Source organism: Jatropha curcas, chromosome 3, assembly GCF_041381405.1.
Source record: "Jatropha curcas cultivar XTBG-Jc1 chromosome 3, XTBG_Jcur_1.0, whole genome shotgun sequence".
Taxonomy (NCBI): domain Eukaryota; kingdom Viridiplantae; phylum Streptophyta; class Magnoliopsida; order Malpighiales; family Euphorbiaceae; genus Jatropha; species Jatropha curcas.
Window position 1 is genome coordinate 5,428,056 of NC_143153.1, and position 17,779 is coordinate 5,445,834.

At 31.7% G+C, this 17,779-nt stretch overlaps 3 protein-coding genes across 3 annotated transcripts; 1 reads left to right on the forward strand and 2 right to left on the reverse strand.

The window, feature by feature from the left end:
* Positions 1–1,051: 1,051 nt before the first annotated feature.
* On the reverse strand, positions 1,052–4,015 carry LOC105641531 (disease resistance protein RPM1). Its single transcript, XM_012226111.4, has one exon. It carries the CDS (start codon positions 3,908–3,910, stop codon positions 1,214–1,216), a length of 2,697 nt encoding a protein of 898 aa, XP_012081501.1. The 5' UTR covers positions 3,911–4,015; the 3' UTR covers positions 1,052–1,213.
* Positions 4,016–8,950: 4,935 nt separating this feature from the next.
* On the reverse strand, positions 8,951–9,694 carry LOC149497393 (uncharacterized). Its single transcript, XM_089718889.1, has 3 exons — positions 9,434–9,694; positions 9,225–9,326; positions 8,951–9,133 (listed from the first exon to the last, which is right to left on the reverse strand). The coding sequence occupies exons 1-3, from the start codon at positions 9,692–9,694 to the stop codon at positions 8,951–8,953; spliced, it is 546 nt and encodes a 181-aa protein (XP_089575015.1).
* Positions 9,695–14,114: 4,420 nt separating this feature from the next.
* LOC105641530 (nudix hydrolase 7) lies at positions 14,115–17,361 on the forward strand. The gene is made up of 9 exons (XM_089719473.1): positions 14,115–14,241; positions 14,463–14,628; positions 14,728–14,793; positions 15,591–15,728; positions 15,815–15,892; positions 15,972–16,022; positions 16,166–16,200; positions 16,526–16,634; positions 16,882–17,361. Exons 2-9 carry the CDS (start codon positions 14,467–14,469, stop codon positions 17,071–17,073), a joined length of 831 nt encoding a protein of 276 aa, XP_089575599.1. The 5' UTR covers positions 14,115–14,241; positions 14,463–14,466; the 3' UTR covers positions 17,074–17,361.
* Positions 17,362–17,779: the final 418 nt, after the last annotated feature.

The following is a 17,779-nucleotide window of genomic DNA, read 5'->3' on the forward strand; positions in this document are numbered from 1 at the left end:
AATGAAGCCTAAAAGAAAAATTCAGAATATTAGCCCACCCAATAATTCTTTAAGAAAAAAGATGGGAAAAGTATTTCTAATAGACTTTTTTTTTTTCTTTTGAACAGAAATATTTCTAATAGACTGAAACTGCAAATATTTACTTCATCAATTATTTGCAAGTAAATTTGCAAAAATGATTGCTTGGAAAGGAAAATAGACTACAGAAATTGAAAATCAACTCCATCATCTTCTCTTTCCTTTTCTCACTCAAATTCAACTCCATCATGTTGTCTTTCATTTACTTTAAGTCTTCTTAATTAAAAATGTGGGCTTTATACACAAACCCAATCTTTAATTAATTAACCAAGCCCAAACCATAAAAAATTCTCTGAACATCAAATTGTTCATAGCTTCCTCTTGCTACTTTGCTTACCTTCGGCTCGTCCAAATTCTCGTATTTGTTACTGTATTTTACGGCCTATTTCTAGTATGAAGATTATGCAGATAATGTCTATTGTAACTGTTGATGCTACATGCAGTAGGAGTAGGACCAACGAACAACTGCAGAACATAGCAAACATCTTCTCTTCAACTGGTTCGAGTAAGGTTCTAGCTCAAAGAATTCAAGTTTTCATTTTTGTTAATTTTCCTCAATCAGAAATTGCAAGATCATATGGCTCATTTAAATTCCAATATGAGGAAAAAAAAAAAAGATGCTTTTATTATGATTGGCCAATCATCAAATCCACATTCATAACAAAGCTCAGATATATAGGCCTTGTAAAAAAGTGATTACGGCCTTAATATTTTTAAATTATAGGATATATGATTAGGAAATAGGAATTATTTTTGGTTAACCTTTAACTATTGATTGGATGTTATTCAAGGCCCTATTAGGTGTTTGTGGAAATGCCTAAGAGACTTACAAGAATAGCTGTTCATGATGGAAGACAATGGTAACTCGAAAAGAATCCACCAGAAATAAAGCCGAAAATAATCATGGTTGTAAAGAACATCAACAAATATACTCAAAGAATGAGCATTTCCTGATCTTGTTGCTGCGCAGGTATTAATTGCATTGGCTGGTTTTAACTAGTCAATTTCTTGGCTTGTGTAATATTATACAAATATCAACTATCGTAAGAAGGTTTTGTTTTAATAGGAGACGGTGTTACAGAAAGAATCAAATAATTGGAGAACCTCAAAGTGTTTCAACCACTTGGTTTCCCAGTTACACGAGCAAGTTGATCACAGGTATATGCTGTATCTTTTCTTGATATTCAGTGGCATTGATGTCTAACATCTGTAAAAATTCTTCTGTCATTTCCTCCAAATGTAACATCTTGAGACTAGTAAGGTGCTCAATGCCATGAGGCAACACCTTTAGCTCCTCACAACGAACTAGATACAACTCCTGGATGCTTGGCAGTGAGCCCTCCTCTAGCATCATGCTGTCCAATCTTGCAAGCTGTAGAAGCACCAGTTTATTAAGTCTGGGAAACCATCCAGACTTAAAGTGCAATAATTTCCCATCATAAGCCCTTTTGAGTTCAAGGGAAACTAAATTGGAAAGTACATGGAGAGAAGAAAGTATGTCCTCTTCTAAACAAGAAAAACACAAATGTAGGTGTGTTAGGCTAGCTAAGGACGGAAGCCAGGGAGGCAACTTATTCAGTTTCCCAACCAGTTTTAGTTTTTGAAGAAACAATGGGGGCGAATTTAGTGCTTCTAATTGAAGTTGTTCTTCTATGTCAGTTGCCACCAAACCTAAGCGGACTAGGTCTGTCATCCTTTGAATCGAAGTGCATAGGTTAGGTCCATCAATAGCTCTCAACTTTGTAATTTCTAATCTTTTAAGATCAGTCAGGTTTCCAACTTGTTGGAGCAACTCTTTCTCTGCATCAACACATGCTAATGTTTGTAAGCTTCGAATGTTCCATATTCCAGCTGGAGCCTGCAACCCATTAACATTAATTGTCTCAGAATTTTGATCATGATTGCTGCACATTAGATGCCGCAATTTAGATAGTTTTGATATTCCACTTGGCAACCTCTCCAAATTGGTTCTCCACACATCCAGTACCTGTAGATTACTTAATTTTTCCATTGACTTGGGAAGCTCCTTAATTTTGGTGTCCCTCAAGTTCAAACACCTTAAATTGAACAAATCTACCAATGTGGTTGGTATGGTTTGAACAGGAACTCCCTCTAGATTTAGCACCCGCAGTAATTTGAATTTTGATAAAACAGAATTTAGAGAGAATGATGAGCCCATATCTGTTGGGAATACAAAGAAAGAGCGAAGTTGGCGTGATATTGTACTGCTCAACTGAATGCTTTCACCTGTATTATAAATTGATAGACGATGGATTTTTCCTTCTAGACTCGATTGATACCCATCATATGTTGTACAAAAATTTTCCTTTTCAGATGTTGTCAAAGCCAGTTCTCGCATAACATCATGCACTCGACATGTCTTTGACCTCCCAGCTTCATTAGTTTCTGTGACCTGAATCATGTTTCGAAGAATAAGTTCCATGAGGTGCTCTTCTGCTATCTCCTCCATTGTCATCCCTTTTCTTTCTCTGATGAATCCTTCCGCTACCCATAGCCGAATTAGCTTCTTCCTCTTAATTGAGTAACCTTCACGGAAAACACAGCAATATAAGAAACAATGCTTCAAGTAGAATGGTAAATCATTGAAACTCAACAACAAGATTCCTTTCACTTGTTCAAGCATGGGATTGTTATTGAGTTGCCAATTGAGACTCTCATATACATTCTTCCATTCCACAATCCTCTTGCTTCTTGAACACACGAGACCTCCAACTGCCGCTATTGCTAGTGGTAAGCCTTCACATTTCTTTAGAATGGCTTCCGCTAAAGGTTGAAGCTCTTCTGGGCACTTATGCTCTGGATCATTCCAGAATGCTTTTCTGCAGAAAAGGACCCAAGCATCTCTCTCTTGCAAAGGCTGAAGGCGATGGACACGGCTTCCAATTCCAATGGAGGAAGCCACATTCTCATTCCTTGTTGTGAGTATAATTCTGCTTCCACATTTATTATTAGGAAAGGCTCCTCGTATTTTGCTCCAAAGATCTATGCTCCAAACATCATCTAAGACAATAACGTATCTCTTTTGATGTAAATGATCAATGAGCATCTGCAGAAGTTGCCTATAATAAATTGAACCCAGATTATTTGGTATTGGCACTTGTGTTTTATCAAATATTTCTTTGATCATGCTTCTCAATAGATCTTCGATTCCATATGTTTGTGACACAGATATCCATGCCCAACAGTCAAACATTCTCTTGATTATTTGATTGTTATAGACCCTTGTGACTAAAGTGGTCTTACCTAGGCCACCCATTCCCACAATTGAAATAACAGTCCGACGGGGTTCCTCCTCTGTTAACCATCCAAGTAATTGTTCATCTTCATCTACAAAAGATGATGATTCTCCATAGTGTTGCCACGGATCTCCAAATACATTTCCAGTCCTTCCCTCATCAAGCTGATCAAATCCATATCGCTTGCTTCTCTCAGAAACCTCATGAACCTTAGCTTTGATCTTTTGTAGCTTTGAAGAAATTTGATGCCTTGCAGTAATGGTCCTGGGGAAGTTGACCAAATCTTGGACTGCTCCTTTGAATCTGTTGTTAAGCCGCTCTTTATGTATGTGGTGCAAGAACTCATCTATTATATCCTCAGCTTCATATGCAACTTCTCTTACTTGTTTTACCCATGCTTCAACTGACGCGCTCCTTTCTTTTCTCCGTTCTGCATCTCTTAGGAATGATCTCATGCTCTCTAACTCGTGCTTGATTTCTTCAATTTTTTCATGAACATCTCTCAGTAATGATGCTTTTTGCTGTAGAATCGTAGTTAATTTATCAAGTAAAAAGTTTACAGCTCCATCTGCCATTTTCACATCCAAATTCTTCCTCTCCTTGTTTCTCTACTAGGCTGTTTTTTCATTTCAAGGAAGGAGAGAGGAAGCAGGACATGAAGAAGAATGGCAAAGCTCTTAGTTCTCATTAAATATATTGACCGAGTCAATGATGAGTTGTGAAGTCCTATATATGTTGATGTACACCATGTTTACTTTAAGATCAGACTTACGATCAATTGTTTTCCCTTTTCAGTCATTGAAATAGAAACTGCAAAATTTTTGTATCAAATTAAATATTGTTTCTGAGAACCATGAAAGATGAACATTCGCTTTGAAAATTAAAAGTTTTTTGCTCCTTGTATATGTGTAGCATTTGAGGTTAATCACATTGATTATTATTATTGCTTGCATCATGAAAATCTTCATATTTTATAAATAGTTTATTATCTACTTCAATATATTGGTTTGTGTTATTTTATTATTATTGTTATTTTTTTCATTTACCTTCATTGTGGAGATTTTCTGGATTTTTTAGATAACAAATTTTAGCAGGTATAATTTCTCTGCTGGTGCATTATCAATTAGGAATTTTTCAACAGGTTAGACCATTTTTGGCCCTAAATATTGGCAGATTAATAATATTTCTGATTCCAAATTTTAATGCCTCCTGTTAAATTTAACTGAAGCCGGCGTTAACCTTTCATCTCCTTTGCCTAGCTGTCAGCTGTGTTCTACTTGCAACTTTTGTAGCAAAAGAAAAGAAGAATATATATAAAATATTTGACTTGTTCATTGCTTTCTGCTTCTTGGTCTTATAACCCCCTTGACTTCAAAAATGGATTTAATGGGTTGTTAGACAATTGTCGACCATCGGGCTTTCACATTGAATTTTTTATAGCAATAAGAGCTCTAATATAAAATTTTGCAAATAATAATAATGGAAAAATAATGTAGATGACACTTTTATTTATTTTTCAAAAAAAAAAAAAAAAAAAAAAAAACAAATATGGTATAGCCATGTCATTAATTTCTCTCTGTTAACTCTGTCACATTTCAATCGGGGTTTGTCATTCATAATTTTTATTTTCTCCATTCATTTTCTCTCTGACCAAATATTATATTTTTCGTTTAAGCTTATTGTTGCTGTTATTATTATTATTATTATTATATAAATAGATGTTTAATGTGTTTTGTGTTACAAATTAAATTAGGTATACTAATGTACACTAATAATAAGTCAGGGAAGATGGAAAAGATTAAGGTAAACCATTGATATCTCCTGCATCCCAATAGGACCATCATAATATAGTTAGTCATCACACAGGGAAAGTTCTTAGCATTTGAGTGCCTTGATGCTGTCACTTCACCTTAGGAGTGTTCATAAACCGTCACAAAACTATCCAAATCGATTCAAAACCATGGTTTTGAAAATTTGTGATTTGGTTCAGGTTATAAAATTTCTTTATCTTGATTGTGTATATTCAGTTGCAATTAACCATAATTTTACATTAATTAGGTAAACTATATATATTTATTTTATGGAAAGTCTAAATGTTAAAGGTTGTTTGTGGAAATACAATAGCACGTATAATATACAAATTGTAGAATGGTTTAAACTATATGTAGAGAGAAATTAACATTTGAATTCTAGATGAATAAATTGTTTAGTTAATTACCTATTAAAGAATTAAAATATCAAAATTAATGTGATATTGAAGGATTAAATAAATATATAATATGGGGTTTACAGAAAGTGCTCATTTCTTCAGTTGCTTGTGGTGACTTGATTCTTTGATCCAATACATTTCTATAACATGGGCTTCCAAAAAAAGCTTTCTACTTCTACCCACAGTGGCAAATTAGGCTCAAATGTCAAAATAAGGTATGTGACCAAGAAGATCAAATAGGCTTCTGCTTTAGGCTCCAAAGCCCACCATTGATGGGCCAATAAGACCCAACTTGTTTGGAGCCCAGCCTGACAAAAATTTATTTCTATCTCCAACAAGAACCCCATTAGAAGCTACTCATCCATTTCGCTCATTATTCGGATTTCAAGAAAACAATAGCTTATTTGTTTTTACTTAGCTTTTACGGCTTTCACCGATTCAAAATTCTATCTTTATTAACTATAGCATCGGTAATATTACTTTTATAAAAATTTTTACAGGCAGAGAATTTTTATATATGGTTAAGAAAATTTTTATAAAACGTTAAACACTGTAGCTTTTAATTTTTAGCGTACAATTATTAATAAATTTTTTTTTACAATCAATTTATTGTTTTTTCCTCTGAATTTAGTTAATTGAACGACTAATGTTTTAAATTAAATAACTAATTAAAAAATTATTTTTACTTAATACTTTTAATTTAAACCGTTATATAAACAGTTACGGGTAAAAACTAATAACTAACTGCTATTATATTGCTTTTATATTTAAAATAATGAAAGAGAAGAGCCAACAGATCGATAAATAAGTAAATATAGAATAAGTAGTGCAGGCTGTGAAGCCACATGCCCACATCTTCCTGGTAACTTACAAGTAACTAGAGAGCTTTTCTGCCTGACAGATGACGATGCATGTGCCTTTGGTTGCAGAATCCTTTTTCTCCTCTCTGGAAAAAATTACTTTGTAAGAAACCAAATAAAGGAAGATGTAGTTTGATGATCAAGTTTTAGTTGTGTTGGAATAGGAGATTAGTAAAGGGAATATAGATGACTTTTGCTCAAGAATAAATGGAAGAACATCGGGATATATATCTATGAATTTTTGCAGAAATTTTCCCTTGGAATCTCTTTCAAGCATATCCACAACTATTTAACTTTGCAGCAAAGAATCTTTTACTTAATCTGCCGACTCTGGATTCTAATAACTATTCTTGGCCTGGTTTTAAGAACTTTTCTCATATTAATAACAGGAGCAAGACTTAATTTGCCCTCTGAAAATTTACTTTAAAATGTATTTTTTTTTTATTACAATTATCGCCCTAACTTTGCACTAAATGATTAAAAAAATCAAATTTATGGCTAGAAACATCAAAATAATAATTTTCAATCTTTTTTTTTAAAGCAATTTTTTTTGAGTATTGGAGGAGGGATTCGAACTTGATCTATTGCTACGTGGTATATATATTTACTATTGAACTATGTCTTTTAAGCAATTTCTAGTTTAGCTGCCTCACCTGCTATGAATGATGCATATAAAAAAATGAAAAAAAAAAAAAGCAACTTGATTTCTTTTTGTTGATCTTCAAGTCGTTGCATACGTGTGCGCGCAATTGTCATCAAGGGATATTTATCCTAATCATACCAATAATAATAATATAATAATAATAATAATAATAATCTCTGCGTCCCATTTTATTTGCATGATTTGACAAAATATGTATATTAAGAATTTAATCAATAAAAATTATTTTGTCATTTTTATCCTTCACTCATTTAAGTATTAATGAAAGTTCTTTATTTAATGAACAATCATAAATATTATTATGGAAAAAAATAATTGTTTACATATCTAAATTTAAAAATCTTGTAAACATTTTGAGACGTCCAAAAAAAGAATAATAAATAAAATAGGACCGGGAGAGTATCTTTTTGTCATGCCAAGAAATTATTTTCTAAAAATTTCCTTTATAGGGTTCTTCTAAAAATTCTAAAGCTAAGAGAATTTTTTTTTTTTTTTGTAAACTATTGCTGTCCAAACCTAATATCAGAGCCAGTCTAATTCGACTTAGGATTTAGTTATGTTAAGGCTCTTCACTCTCCCGGTAGGTATATTTAATGGAGATCGAACCTGAAATCTCTTCTCATATGTTCAGTCTCCGTTACCAACTGAGCCACGAACCGTAGATAAAGCTTTAATAATACATTTTTTTTACCTAAAATTATGATTAAGTATTAAGTTTCCTCTACTCATTGTTTGCTTTTGGATGGATGAAATTGGTAGGACAGTGCAACAATCCTTTTGTGGACTGACCTTGACCTTAAAAGGTCTACAAGAATAATATATTTATATAAAACAAACTACGTTGACTTGACTCAAGCATAGAAAAGTCTTTTTCTTATATAAAAAGTTTAATATAACCAACACATAAATGTTTGGTTGAAAACCAGCACATAAATCTTTTCTGTATCATTTCTATTTTAATTCTCGTAGAATACACTAAAAAAAAAAAAAAAACGCTATTTCACTATGGACAAATCGGTTGTTAAATTTTTTTTTCCTGTCGCTAAAACAGATATAGCGACCGATCAGCAATCACCGTAATCGATCGCATAATTTCTTGTCGTTAATTTCTTAGCGATCGAATATGGAGTCTGTCGCAGATTAGCGATTGTAAAATCAGTCGCTAAAATTGCCGAAGTGATCGCTGAATCATTTACTTCCATTAAAGATAAAGTAGTCGCTATTCGGTCGCTAATTACTTTGGTCGCTAAATGTAGCTAATCTGTCGCTGTATATTGTTTTAAATCTTTCACGTCCGTTGCTAAGCTGTTTCAAATCTGTTGCTAAGGCTGTCGCGAATTGGTCACTATATTTGTCTCAATTAATTTTCAAAATATTGTTATACGTTGCTATTTTGTTGCTCAGCGGTCGCTATTTTTTTCTGGAATAAAAAAATAAAATTTTTTTGACCATAAAAAATTTTCACATGTAAAAAATGATAATATATGCTGATTCAAGTAATTCACACAAATAATTGCAACAATGAAAAAAAAATACTAAATTATCAAAAAAAAATATTAATGTGCCAATAAAATTATACAAATTATACTGTAATATATACAAAATAAACATGATAATAAAAAAGAAGTCTAAGGGGGGGGGGGTTATGATCTGCAAGATCTGTAATGGGACTCTGAGAAGTAGGCGGAGCCTAAGAAGTCTAGGGATCAGAGTGATCTATCGGTGCAGAGGAAGCTGGCAGCGCAGTAGGTCAGTCTCGAGCATACATATCCATCAGCTGTTGTTGCTGCAATATAAACTGTGATATATGCTACTATTGTGCTTGAAGTGGAGCCTGTAAATCCTGAATCTCCTCGTACATGCCTCCGGCTCAGCTAGTGTGGCTCTACTCGTTAAAGCCATGCATGCGGCTATAGAAAATATCCGACTGTGAACCAATCCTGTACATTTTTCTCTTCTTCTTGCCTCCTGCAGCCTCAAGATAAGGCTGCAACTGATCGATCGTAGGGTGCTCACCAGTTTGAGCATGAGATGCAATAACTCGCTCTTTTCCAGTAGTATAGTTATCCTTGCAAATAAAATACAACAAGATTAGAACAATGCAAAAATATTCAAAATTAGATGGAAAAACAAAAAAAAAAAAACTTAATTGTGCTTACTCTAACAAGCTTGGCACGCCTATCAATGAATGTGACCCCATCATGGTTCTTCGTATGTGTAAATGTGAAGACCTCCATAGGGGTAGGCTGACGGTTCAAGTTCTTGGTTTGCAGTACAATTCATAAAATGTGAAACATTTTCAAATACATTTAATAATCAAGCTTATAAAATGAAGCTACATAAAATTCTCAAAGTAGATTTTCCTTACCGATTTCTCAATAATCTCAATTGCTGAAATGGAACTGCCGGTATGTCGAGACGGACCAGTTCCCTCACCACCCATCTCACTGAGCCTATTATGAGACGTAATCTCCCATTTCCTTTGATACTTCAGATCGGACCAAGCCTGCTGCCAACTAGCCCAAATCTCGTCTGAAACATACCTCTGCTTCTTTCTTGTACTCCGCATCTTGTAGAGGAAGTCCGAGTAACGCTCCGTCGATTGTGTCTCCCAAGCTTTCTTAAACATGTCTGAGTAAAGCCATTTTTATGCTTTTAATTTTTACTTTCTTTAAGTTTTATGCTTTTAATTCATATGAATCCTTAAGTTTTATGCTTTTAATTCATATGAATTTTTAAGTTTATGCTTTTAATTCCTATGTTTGTTATGATTATGCTAAGTTTTATGCTTTTCTAATTAGAAAGCTACAATTGGTACACTACTTAGATTACAATAAAAATATAGCTTATGGTAAATTTTTTGTTGTCACTTTCCTAATTAAGTTTATGTAATCATTAAGTTTTATTCTTTAGATTAGAATTATTAAGTTTATGCTTTCTCTAATTTATTTTTTATTATTTTCCTACTCAAAATCTACTATATAAAGGTAGAAAGAGAAAGAAAATGAGTACCAGATTTGCGAGATTTCACAAATATGCTGAGATGTTTAAATCTGCAAATTTTAAACAAATCTTTTTTAGCAAATTAAGTAGAATATCAATTAACCAAAATTCAGAATCCAATTATAAAGTTAATGTAAATAACAAACTAACGTAATTAAAAAACTACCGTAATTAACAAAGTAAACTAATTAACAAAGTAACCTAATTAAAAAACTAACCTAATTAACATAGTAAACTAACTAAAAAACTAACTATCCTAAAAATCATTTTTATTAACAAACACATTAACAAATTAACTAAACATCCAAAAACAATTTTCATTAAGAAATACATTAACAAACCATTTTATTAACAAACTCAAATTCAATTACTTACCTGCGGTGTTGCTCGACGGCGGCGCTCTTCACTGGCGCTGGAGTGAGACAAAGGGCAAGGGACAGAGAGGGAGGGAGAGAGGCGTGATTAGTCTCGCTCGAGAGAGAAAGGTGACTAAATAGAGCTAAAAAATTACCGCCTGCCAGATGGATTGCTAATTTAACAAAATCGGTTGCTATATTAATTAACATGATAAATAAATTCTATTGCTATATTATCAAATTGGCCGCTAATGTTATTGAAATTTTGATCGTCACAGCTGTAGCCCAATAGTCGTTATTAATTCCCGCCAAATATGTGGTGCCAACGAAATCCACATTGATCACTATTTCATCGCAATGGGGATCGCTGATCTGTAGCTCTATTTGGCGCCAATTTTTCATGGGAAAATGAGCGACCGATGTCAAGTCCATCGGTATATCTGTCGCTAATAGTCGCTGATTCTGTCAGTAAAAGTACATAGGTTTCACGTTCAGTTTCATGGTCGGTCGCTAAAATTCCTTTTTTTTTTGTAGTGATAGTTCTTTTTCGGACTCAGTTTGGTCTAATTAATCTTTCTTTTCCAAAAGTCGTGCATAGCCCTAGTTTTAAGACATTAAACTGAAAAATAATCATTGACCAATATGATGTTATATATAAAAATCGAGGATTTTAGCATGTACTCATTTATTTGAAAAAGAAAAAAGCTTTTTACAACATTTGGAATTTATTATATTTTCGAATATGACTTTTTATGTTCAACTCAAAAGAATAATTAATACAATAAAATAGTATAATAATATTTTTGGGTTTTTTTTTTTTTTTTTTTTTGGGGGGGGGGGGGACATTGTATTATTTTTTTCCACATTTTTGGTTAATTTTATTTTTAGGTTAAACATAATTAAGATTTGTGTGGCATTTAATTATTTATGGAAACTAAAATTGTTAATTATAATAGGTAAAGCAAATTTACTCTAAATTTTATCAATAAATTAAAAAGTGAACCCTTGAGCTTGGTAAGGGGTAGCTTATTTGCATGGAAAAATTTTACCTAGACCGAGTTTATAGCCCCACTTATGAACAAAACTAATGAAATTAAGGATTTTTATTGAAACGATGATATTTTCTAACTATACATTTAAAAAAAAAAAGATAAAGTCGGAACATATTTTAAAAAATCCTTAGTTTTATTTACTTGATTTATAAACGGGGGTCATGATCTCGGCCTAGGCAACCAATTTCCATCAGGATGACCGAATCTACGCTTAGTTGTCATATTTGAGTAGTCTAGGTGATGACATCATCATATTATGTTATATCGACGTTGCATGATTTATCTAAAAGAAAAATAAATAAAAAATTACATGAAATTTTTAATAATTTATGTGGGCTTAATTAAATTATAAAGTCAAGGTGACTAATGACTAAAGAATTAAACAAAAGTTGACAAGTAGATTTCTCCTATAAATAGGAATGGATGGACTCGTAATTTTTTTTTTAGTATTGGGAAATGGAATTTAAATCTGAATCTGTTGTCAAATTATATATATACTTACTATTAGGTTATACCTTGATGTGCAGCTTGTAAAAATTCGTTAAAAGTACATTTAAATATTAATTATTTCCCATTCCATCCAAACTATTAACTTTTAACTTATTATACATTTTACATTTCAAATTATCTCATTATCTTCTTATTAATTTTCTAACACTATACTCTAAAATCATAATGGGATTCAATAAGGTAAAAAGAATAAAGATATAATAAATTATTTATTGAATTTTAAAAAATGACACTTAATGTGAAATAAAAGAAATCTTAAAAACTGACAGTTTAAATGTTATGAGGGAGTAAATAAATTTATGATGAATGAGAGTGCAAAATTTATTATCGACATGTATTTGGATCAGAATTTAGGATTAAGGTTGTGTATATCCATTACTACCAAAACTCGATTAACATTTTTTAATTCTTTTATTCCACTAACATTTTTTTAGATCGATTAAATCTTCGTCTTTCTGTACATGAATTTCTATTTTTAATTTATAATATTTCTTTTTTTATATATTTTATCATATTTTATTATTTAATTTCTTTATTATTATAATAAAATGAAATAATTCAAATTTGTGTCTTGAAAAAATTTGAGTTAATAGTTCCTGAAATTTTACTGTGTTAAACTTAGAAGTTCTTTTGTCATTTGTCAAGTGTTTTTCTTTTAGGAAAAAAAAGGAAAATTATAGTAGTTGAAATCGCACTAAATCCTGTTCTGATCCCAAAACTAATGCAAACACATAAGTTTAGTTAAACTTAATCCCCTCACCTTTTCCTCTGTCCATTCCCGACGAGGCCAGTACAAAATCAGATTCATGGAAGCTCTCAACTTGTATACAATATACATATAGTTACAGTGAATCTCACATTTGTATCTGCAAGTCTTGTTTGGTAGTTTTGGTATTGTCATTATTTGGTTATAAGCAAAAACTACTATAGATAGGTCCACATTTTGAACCATCACCTCTCTTTCTGTGTGCAGATCTCAGTTTGATCTCCACAGGAATTTGCTTATGAGCTTCCTTGTACATAGTCAGATTTGAATTTATTTTTATAATGAAAATTCTAACATATACCTACCTAGTTTCCTCAATTATGCAAGATTTTAATAAACGTGTTCAACTGAACTGGTAAACGCTTTTGTCTCTGTTTTTTCCATGACATTCATTCTTGAGAAAGATAAGAAACGAAATCCAAGAAACTTGATAAAGATTCATTTTCTGGTAAACTCAAAAATTTATTGCAACTGAAGAAAAATTGATAAGAGAGTAAAATTTTGTGCAATTTTGAAAATAAGCCACCAAATGCAGCTCAGTTCACATCGAATTGCTAATTTGTCAATGCTTTCGCGATAAGGCTGGAATTTGTTAAAAAAATTTAACTCATCTTCCAGTTAGGTGAACTATCTCGAGCAAACTGTGCTATATATATATATAAGCTTTAAGATTAACAATATTATTTTAGAAATGGGATAATATGTTATTTTTGGTATTTCAACTTGCGATTTCTTTTTTTCTAATTTGATGTCTAAACGGAAAATAGAGAATTAAATATCTGAATTTGTGATTTTTTTTTTCAATTTGGTGTCTCCTGATGAAATGAACAGCTTGTTTGTACAATAGAACGAAGTCGGATCTACTTTTTCTTATGTGTCTACTTACATGGCTTGACAATTAATTCACATAAACAGTCCAACATAACAAATAGGGTAAATGCAAGTTCAAGCACCGAAAAAAAAAAAATACTCACTCTGTTATATTTTATTTGCTTATTATTCCTTTTTTGGATGTCCCAAAATGTTTACAAGGTTTCTAAATTTAGATATGTAAATAATTATTTTTCTCATGATAACTTTATGATCCTTCGTTAAACGAGGGACTTTTATTAATATTTTTGACGAGTGAAGTGTAAAAAAAAAAAAAAAACACTTTTAGTAACTTAATTTTTAATATATATGTTTTGTCAAACCATACAAACAAACAAGACAAAAGAAGTAAAAAAAAAAAAAAGGACAGAGTAAATGAATAGCGCCATCATAGATAATGCGGATTGCGTAGGAATTCTCCTCATTCTTCTCTCTTACAAATGCTTGGAAAGATCTTCGCGTTGTCTCTATCTAATCAGTAACTACATATTGCAAAATTCTTCTGATAATTGTTTGTCTATATAAATCCATACAAACGATACCATTTCGTATATGCATTAAGCTGTCTTTCTGTCATTTCAGCAGGGCGTTTCAGAAGCCTATAAAGCCAAGCCTAGAGGTATGTTCTAATATTAATATTTTCACGTAATTATATAACTTAACAGGCACATAACATATTTATGGAGATTCTACAAAAAAGAAAGAGTGGGTCCAGGGGTTCCACTTCTACCCTCATCAATGCTCATCGCAGTATATAAACTAAATAAGGTTAAGACAAACTAAATGGGATGCTTGGAAATTCCCCCAGGTCACGGAATTAAAACTTTCATTCTTGTATAGGAACATGTCATCCATTACAAGTTCGACGCCTAAGGAGGATCAAGTTGGACTGCTTGATGCAGTTGATGATTTATATGACGGAGTTGTTGTAGAAATGAAGGATTATATGGACTCTGATATTTTTATTCCTTTGCTTAGAGCTTCTCTTTCACAATGGAAGCAGCAGGTACTACTTCCTTGTCATCATCCAATTTGTTAATAATTTGTAATATACCCACTTGATTGTGTAGCAATTTTTTAATCATTATTTTAATTTTGTTATTAGGGAAAGAAAGGTTTTTGGATCAAATTGCCAATCCAACTTTCTAATCTCGTCTCTCCAATGGTTCAGGTTTGTATATAATATCATATGTTGTAAAGCCAAAAATATAAATATACTCCTATGAGGGATGAATTGTAAATATAAAAATTAGCCCCAAATACTTTTGAATTATACTTGGCTGATTGGGTTCTTGGCCCATCCATGGCTCAAACGAATAAAATAAAATTTTTTAATGAATTATTCTTACTTTATCTTGTTTTAATAAAAACTTTTACTTTCATTGACGGTCTATAGATTAAGTCATGGACCCAATACAGGCAAGTCAATCCCAGTACTTTTCTCTCTATCTTTGTTTCTTTGTTCTAGTTTTTAAATATTGAAATAAATTAATAAAATATTAGATATCAGAAACAATAAACTTAGATTTACAATACTGAAAAGGCCATAAAGTATAAATTAAAATAAATAGAGCTAGCAACAATTTGAACCTATACTTAAAAGTTGTGTTCTCATGAAAAAATCCTGGCAAAAGAAATATTTACCTTAAAATATATTAATTTGAATCTTATACTTAATTACTAGTACTTCAAAAAAAATTACATATAATTTTTTAAAATTTATATAGATAATTTTAAAAATTATTTTACATACCAATGGAGTGTGGCTCAGTTGGCAACGATTAGCCGGTCTCTGGCGATAGGTCCGAACACTGTGGTTTACACCAAAAAAAAAAATATTAATCATAAAATCTTACAATTTTATGAATTGATTTTCTGATCCGAGTTTATATATCCCTTTCTGAGAAATAAATTAATAACAACTATTATTGGCATAGCAATCTTCACGCCTTATAATCATGTTTGCAGGAAGGATTTAGGTATCATCATGCTGAACCAGATTACTTAATGTTGGTGCGATGGCTACCTAACACTCCCGATACTCTTCCAGTAAATGCTACACATCGAGTGGGTATTGGAGCATATGTAGTGAAAGATAACAGAGAGGTATTTAATGGTTCTTGTCATTTATGTGTTTGACATTGTGGCTATGGCTTCTAATAACTTTGACGTAAAATTGTTTCATTTTGTAGGTGCTTGTAGTTCAGGAGAAGAGTGGTGGATTCAAAGGTACAGGGTTATGGAAGCTACCTACTGGGGTTGTCAATGAGGTAAGAATATTACTGCAGTTTGAGGCTTTCTTTTTCAAAATGATATTTTCCTTAATAAACAGAAATTTTCCATCTGCAGGGAGAGGATATATGTAAAGCTGCAATTCGGGAGGTTAAAGAAGAAACTGGAGTAAGAATCAAATTTTCTTGTAGACATAAGTGCAAGCGTTATGCCCTGGAGTTAATCTATAATCATATTTTAGTATTTTGCATTAAACTATATATAGTGGCCATTGTAAATCTAAGATCTTTAATCTTTTGCCTTTTTATCAGATTGAGGCAGAATTTCTGGAAATTTTAGCCTTCAGGTATGCTATTTATGCTATATGAACTTCTTTCTCATGAATTTGCTTCCAATAAATGGAATTTTTCTTCATTGCCAACGGCGGAACCAGAGGGTGGCAGCCACCTTTTCCGGTTCAAAAAAAAAAAAAAAAAAAAATCTATTATAAATTAGTGTCATTTTTTTTTTTTACCATCCCTAATTTTTTAAAGGTAATTTTTTGTTTTGCCTCCCTAACCATGAGTCCCGGTCCACCAATGAATTTTAAACTTGATGATAAAAAAGTGTATTCAAAGAATTCACAGTTTTTGATATATTTTTAATCTCATTTTTATTGCTATTAATGACAGGCAAAGTCACCAATCGTTCTTTAGCAAATCAGATTTATTTTTCGTTTGCCTGTTACGACCACAATCCTTTGCAATCCAGAAGCAAGATTCAGAAATTGCTGCAGCCCAGGTACCATTTTTTAATAAATAATCATGTAATATTTCATTTGTTCCTTTAGCCATGAAAGAAATTGTTTATACATTGCCTTAGAAATCAAATCCAACTTGCTTGCTTTAACTTTGAAATAATATTCCTTTCATTTTGAGATTAAATCCTAAAAAAGAAAGTTAGGAATCTTTACTTTATGTGCAATATTGATGGTTTTTGTTAGAAAGATGATGGTAATTTTTTTTGTTTCTTATTTTCTTTTTCTCAGTGGATGCCAATTAAGGAGTATGTGGATCAACCCTATAATCAAAAACACCAGCTCTTCAAGTATGTTGCTGAAATATGCAGAACTAAGTCAGAGAGGGACTATGTTGGGTTTTCTGCAATGCCTACGGCAACAGCTTCTGGTAAAGAGATCTATTTGTACTTCAACAACAGGGATTTTCAGCAGACTCTATAACCTTTAAAGTAGAATCCTATAACTTGCTATTTTGAGTGCTTGGTTGAGTTGTTGACAGTATGCTAGAACTGATAGTTGATAGCGATCATAAGAGATGGTAAAAGAAAATTTATTGTTGGCTACCATAGTTGAAATGTTAAATTATTAGCCGGAATATTTCCATACCTAATAGAAGACTTTTGCAATAATGTGTTGAAACACATATGTTATGCGTAATTTTTAGATCATTCATACATGCAACTACTCAAAGTATATGTATATGAATTTCATGAAGTGATCTGGAGTTTTCATATTATTGGTAATCAATGTATAAATTTGCCTTTCAATTTTATGAAACATGTTCAAAATGGTTGAACCACCATTTTTTTATTGAATTGATTATATATATAACTTTTCTACTTTGTGCGTATCATATCATCTTTTAATTTCTACTTTTCTTTCTATCTTTTCTTTTTGAATAGTATAACTTTTCCATTTACTTTTCATTCTGATTGCAGATTGGCTAAAAAGTACAGTAAAAAGTTACTTTATTATGTTTTTGAGAATTAAATTGCATTGCGTTTTATCGAATCAATATTTGTTTTTACATTGAAAATAGTAACAGGAAAAAAAAAGCTAACAATAGAAGTGAGATAAATAAGTAAATATTGAAATAAAAATTTGGAAAGAGAGTGCACCCACAAGTAATTATAGAGCTTTTCATTTA

What these genes read in the sequence shown, in the direction of transcription:
- LOC149497393 (XM_089718889.1), bottom strand. Translation starts at nt 9,694, where the DNA reads ATGTTTAAGAAAGCTTGGGAGACACAATCGACGGAGCGTTACTCGGAC. An exon ending in TTGAGATTATTGAGAAATCG is followed by an intron (nt 9,327 to 9,433) that starts GTAAGGAAAATC and finishes CTGCAAACCAAG; the next exon opens with AACTTGAACCGTCAGCCTAC. An exon ending in GGCGTGCCAAGCTTGTTAGA is followed by an intron (nt 9,134 to 9,224) that starts GTAAGCACAATT and finishes TTTATTTGCAAG; the next exon opens with GATAACTATACTACTGGAAA.
- LOC105641530 (XM_089719473.1), top strand. Translation starts at nt 14,467, where the DNA reads ATGTCATCCATTACAAGTTCGACGCCTAAGGAGGATCAAGTTGGACTG. An exon ending in TAGTGAAAGATAACAGAGAG is followed by an intron (nt 15,729 to 15,814) that starts GTATTTAATGGT and finishes TTCATTTTGTAG; the next exon opens with GTGCTTGTAGTTCAGGAGAA. An exon ending in AGGTTAAAGAAGAAACTGGA is followed by an intron (nt 16,023 to 16,165) that starts GTAAGAATCAAA and finishes CCTTTTTATCAG; the next exon opens with ATTGAGGCAGAATTTCTGGA.
- LOC105641531 (XM_012226111.4), bottom strand. Translation starts at nt 3,910, where the DNA reads ATGGCAGATGGAGCTGTAAACTTTTTACTTGATAAATTAACTACGATT.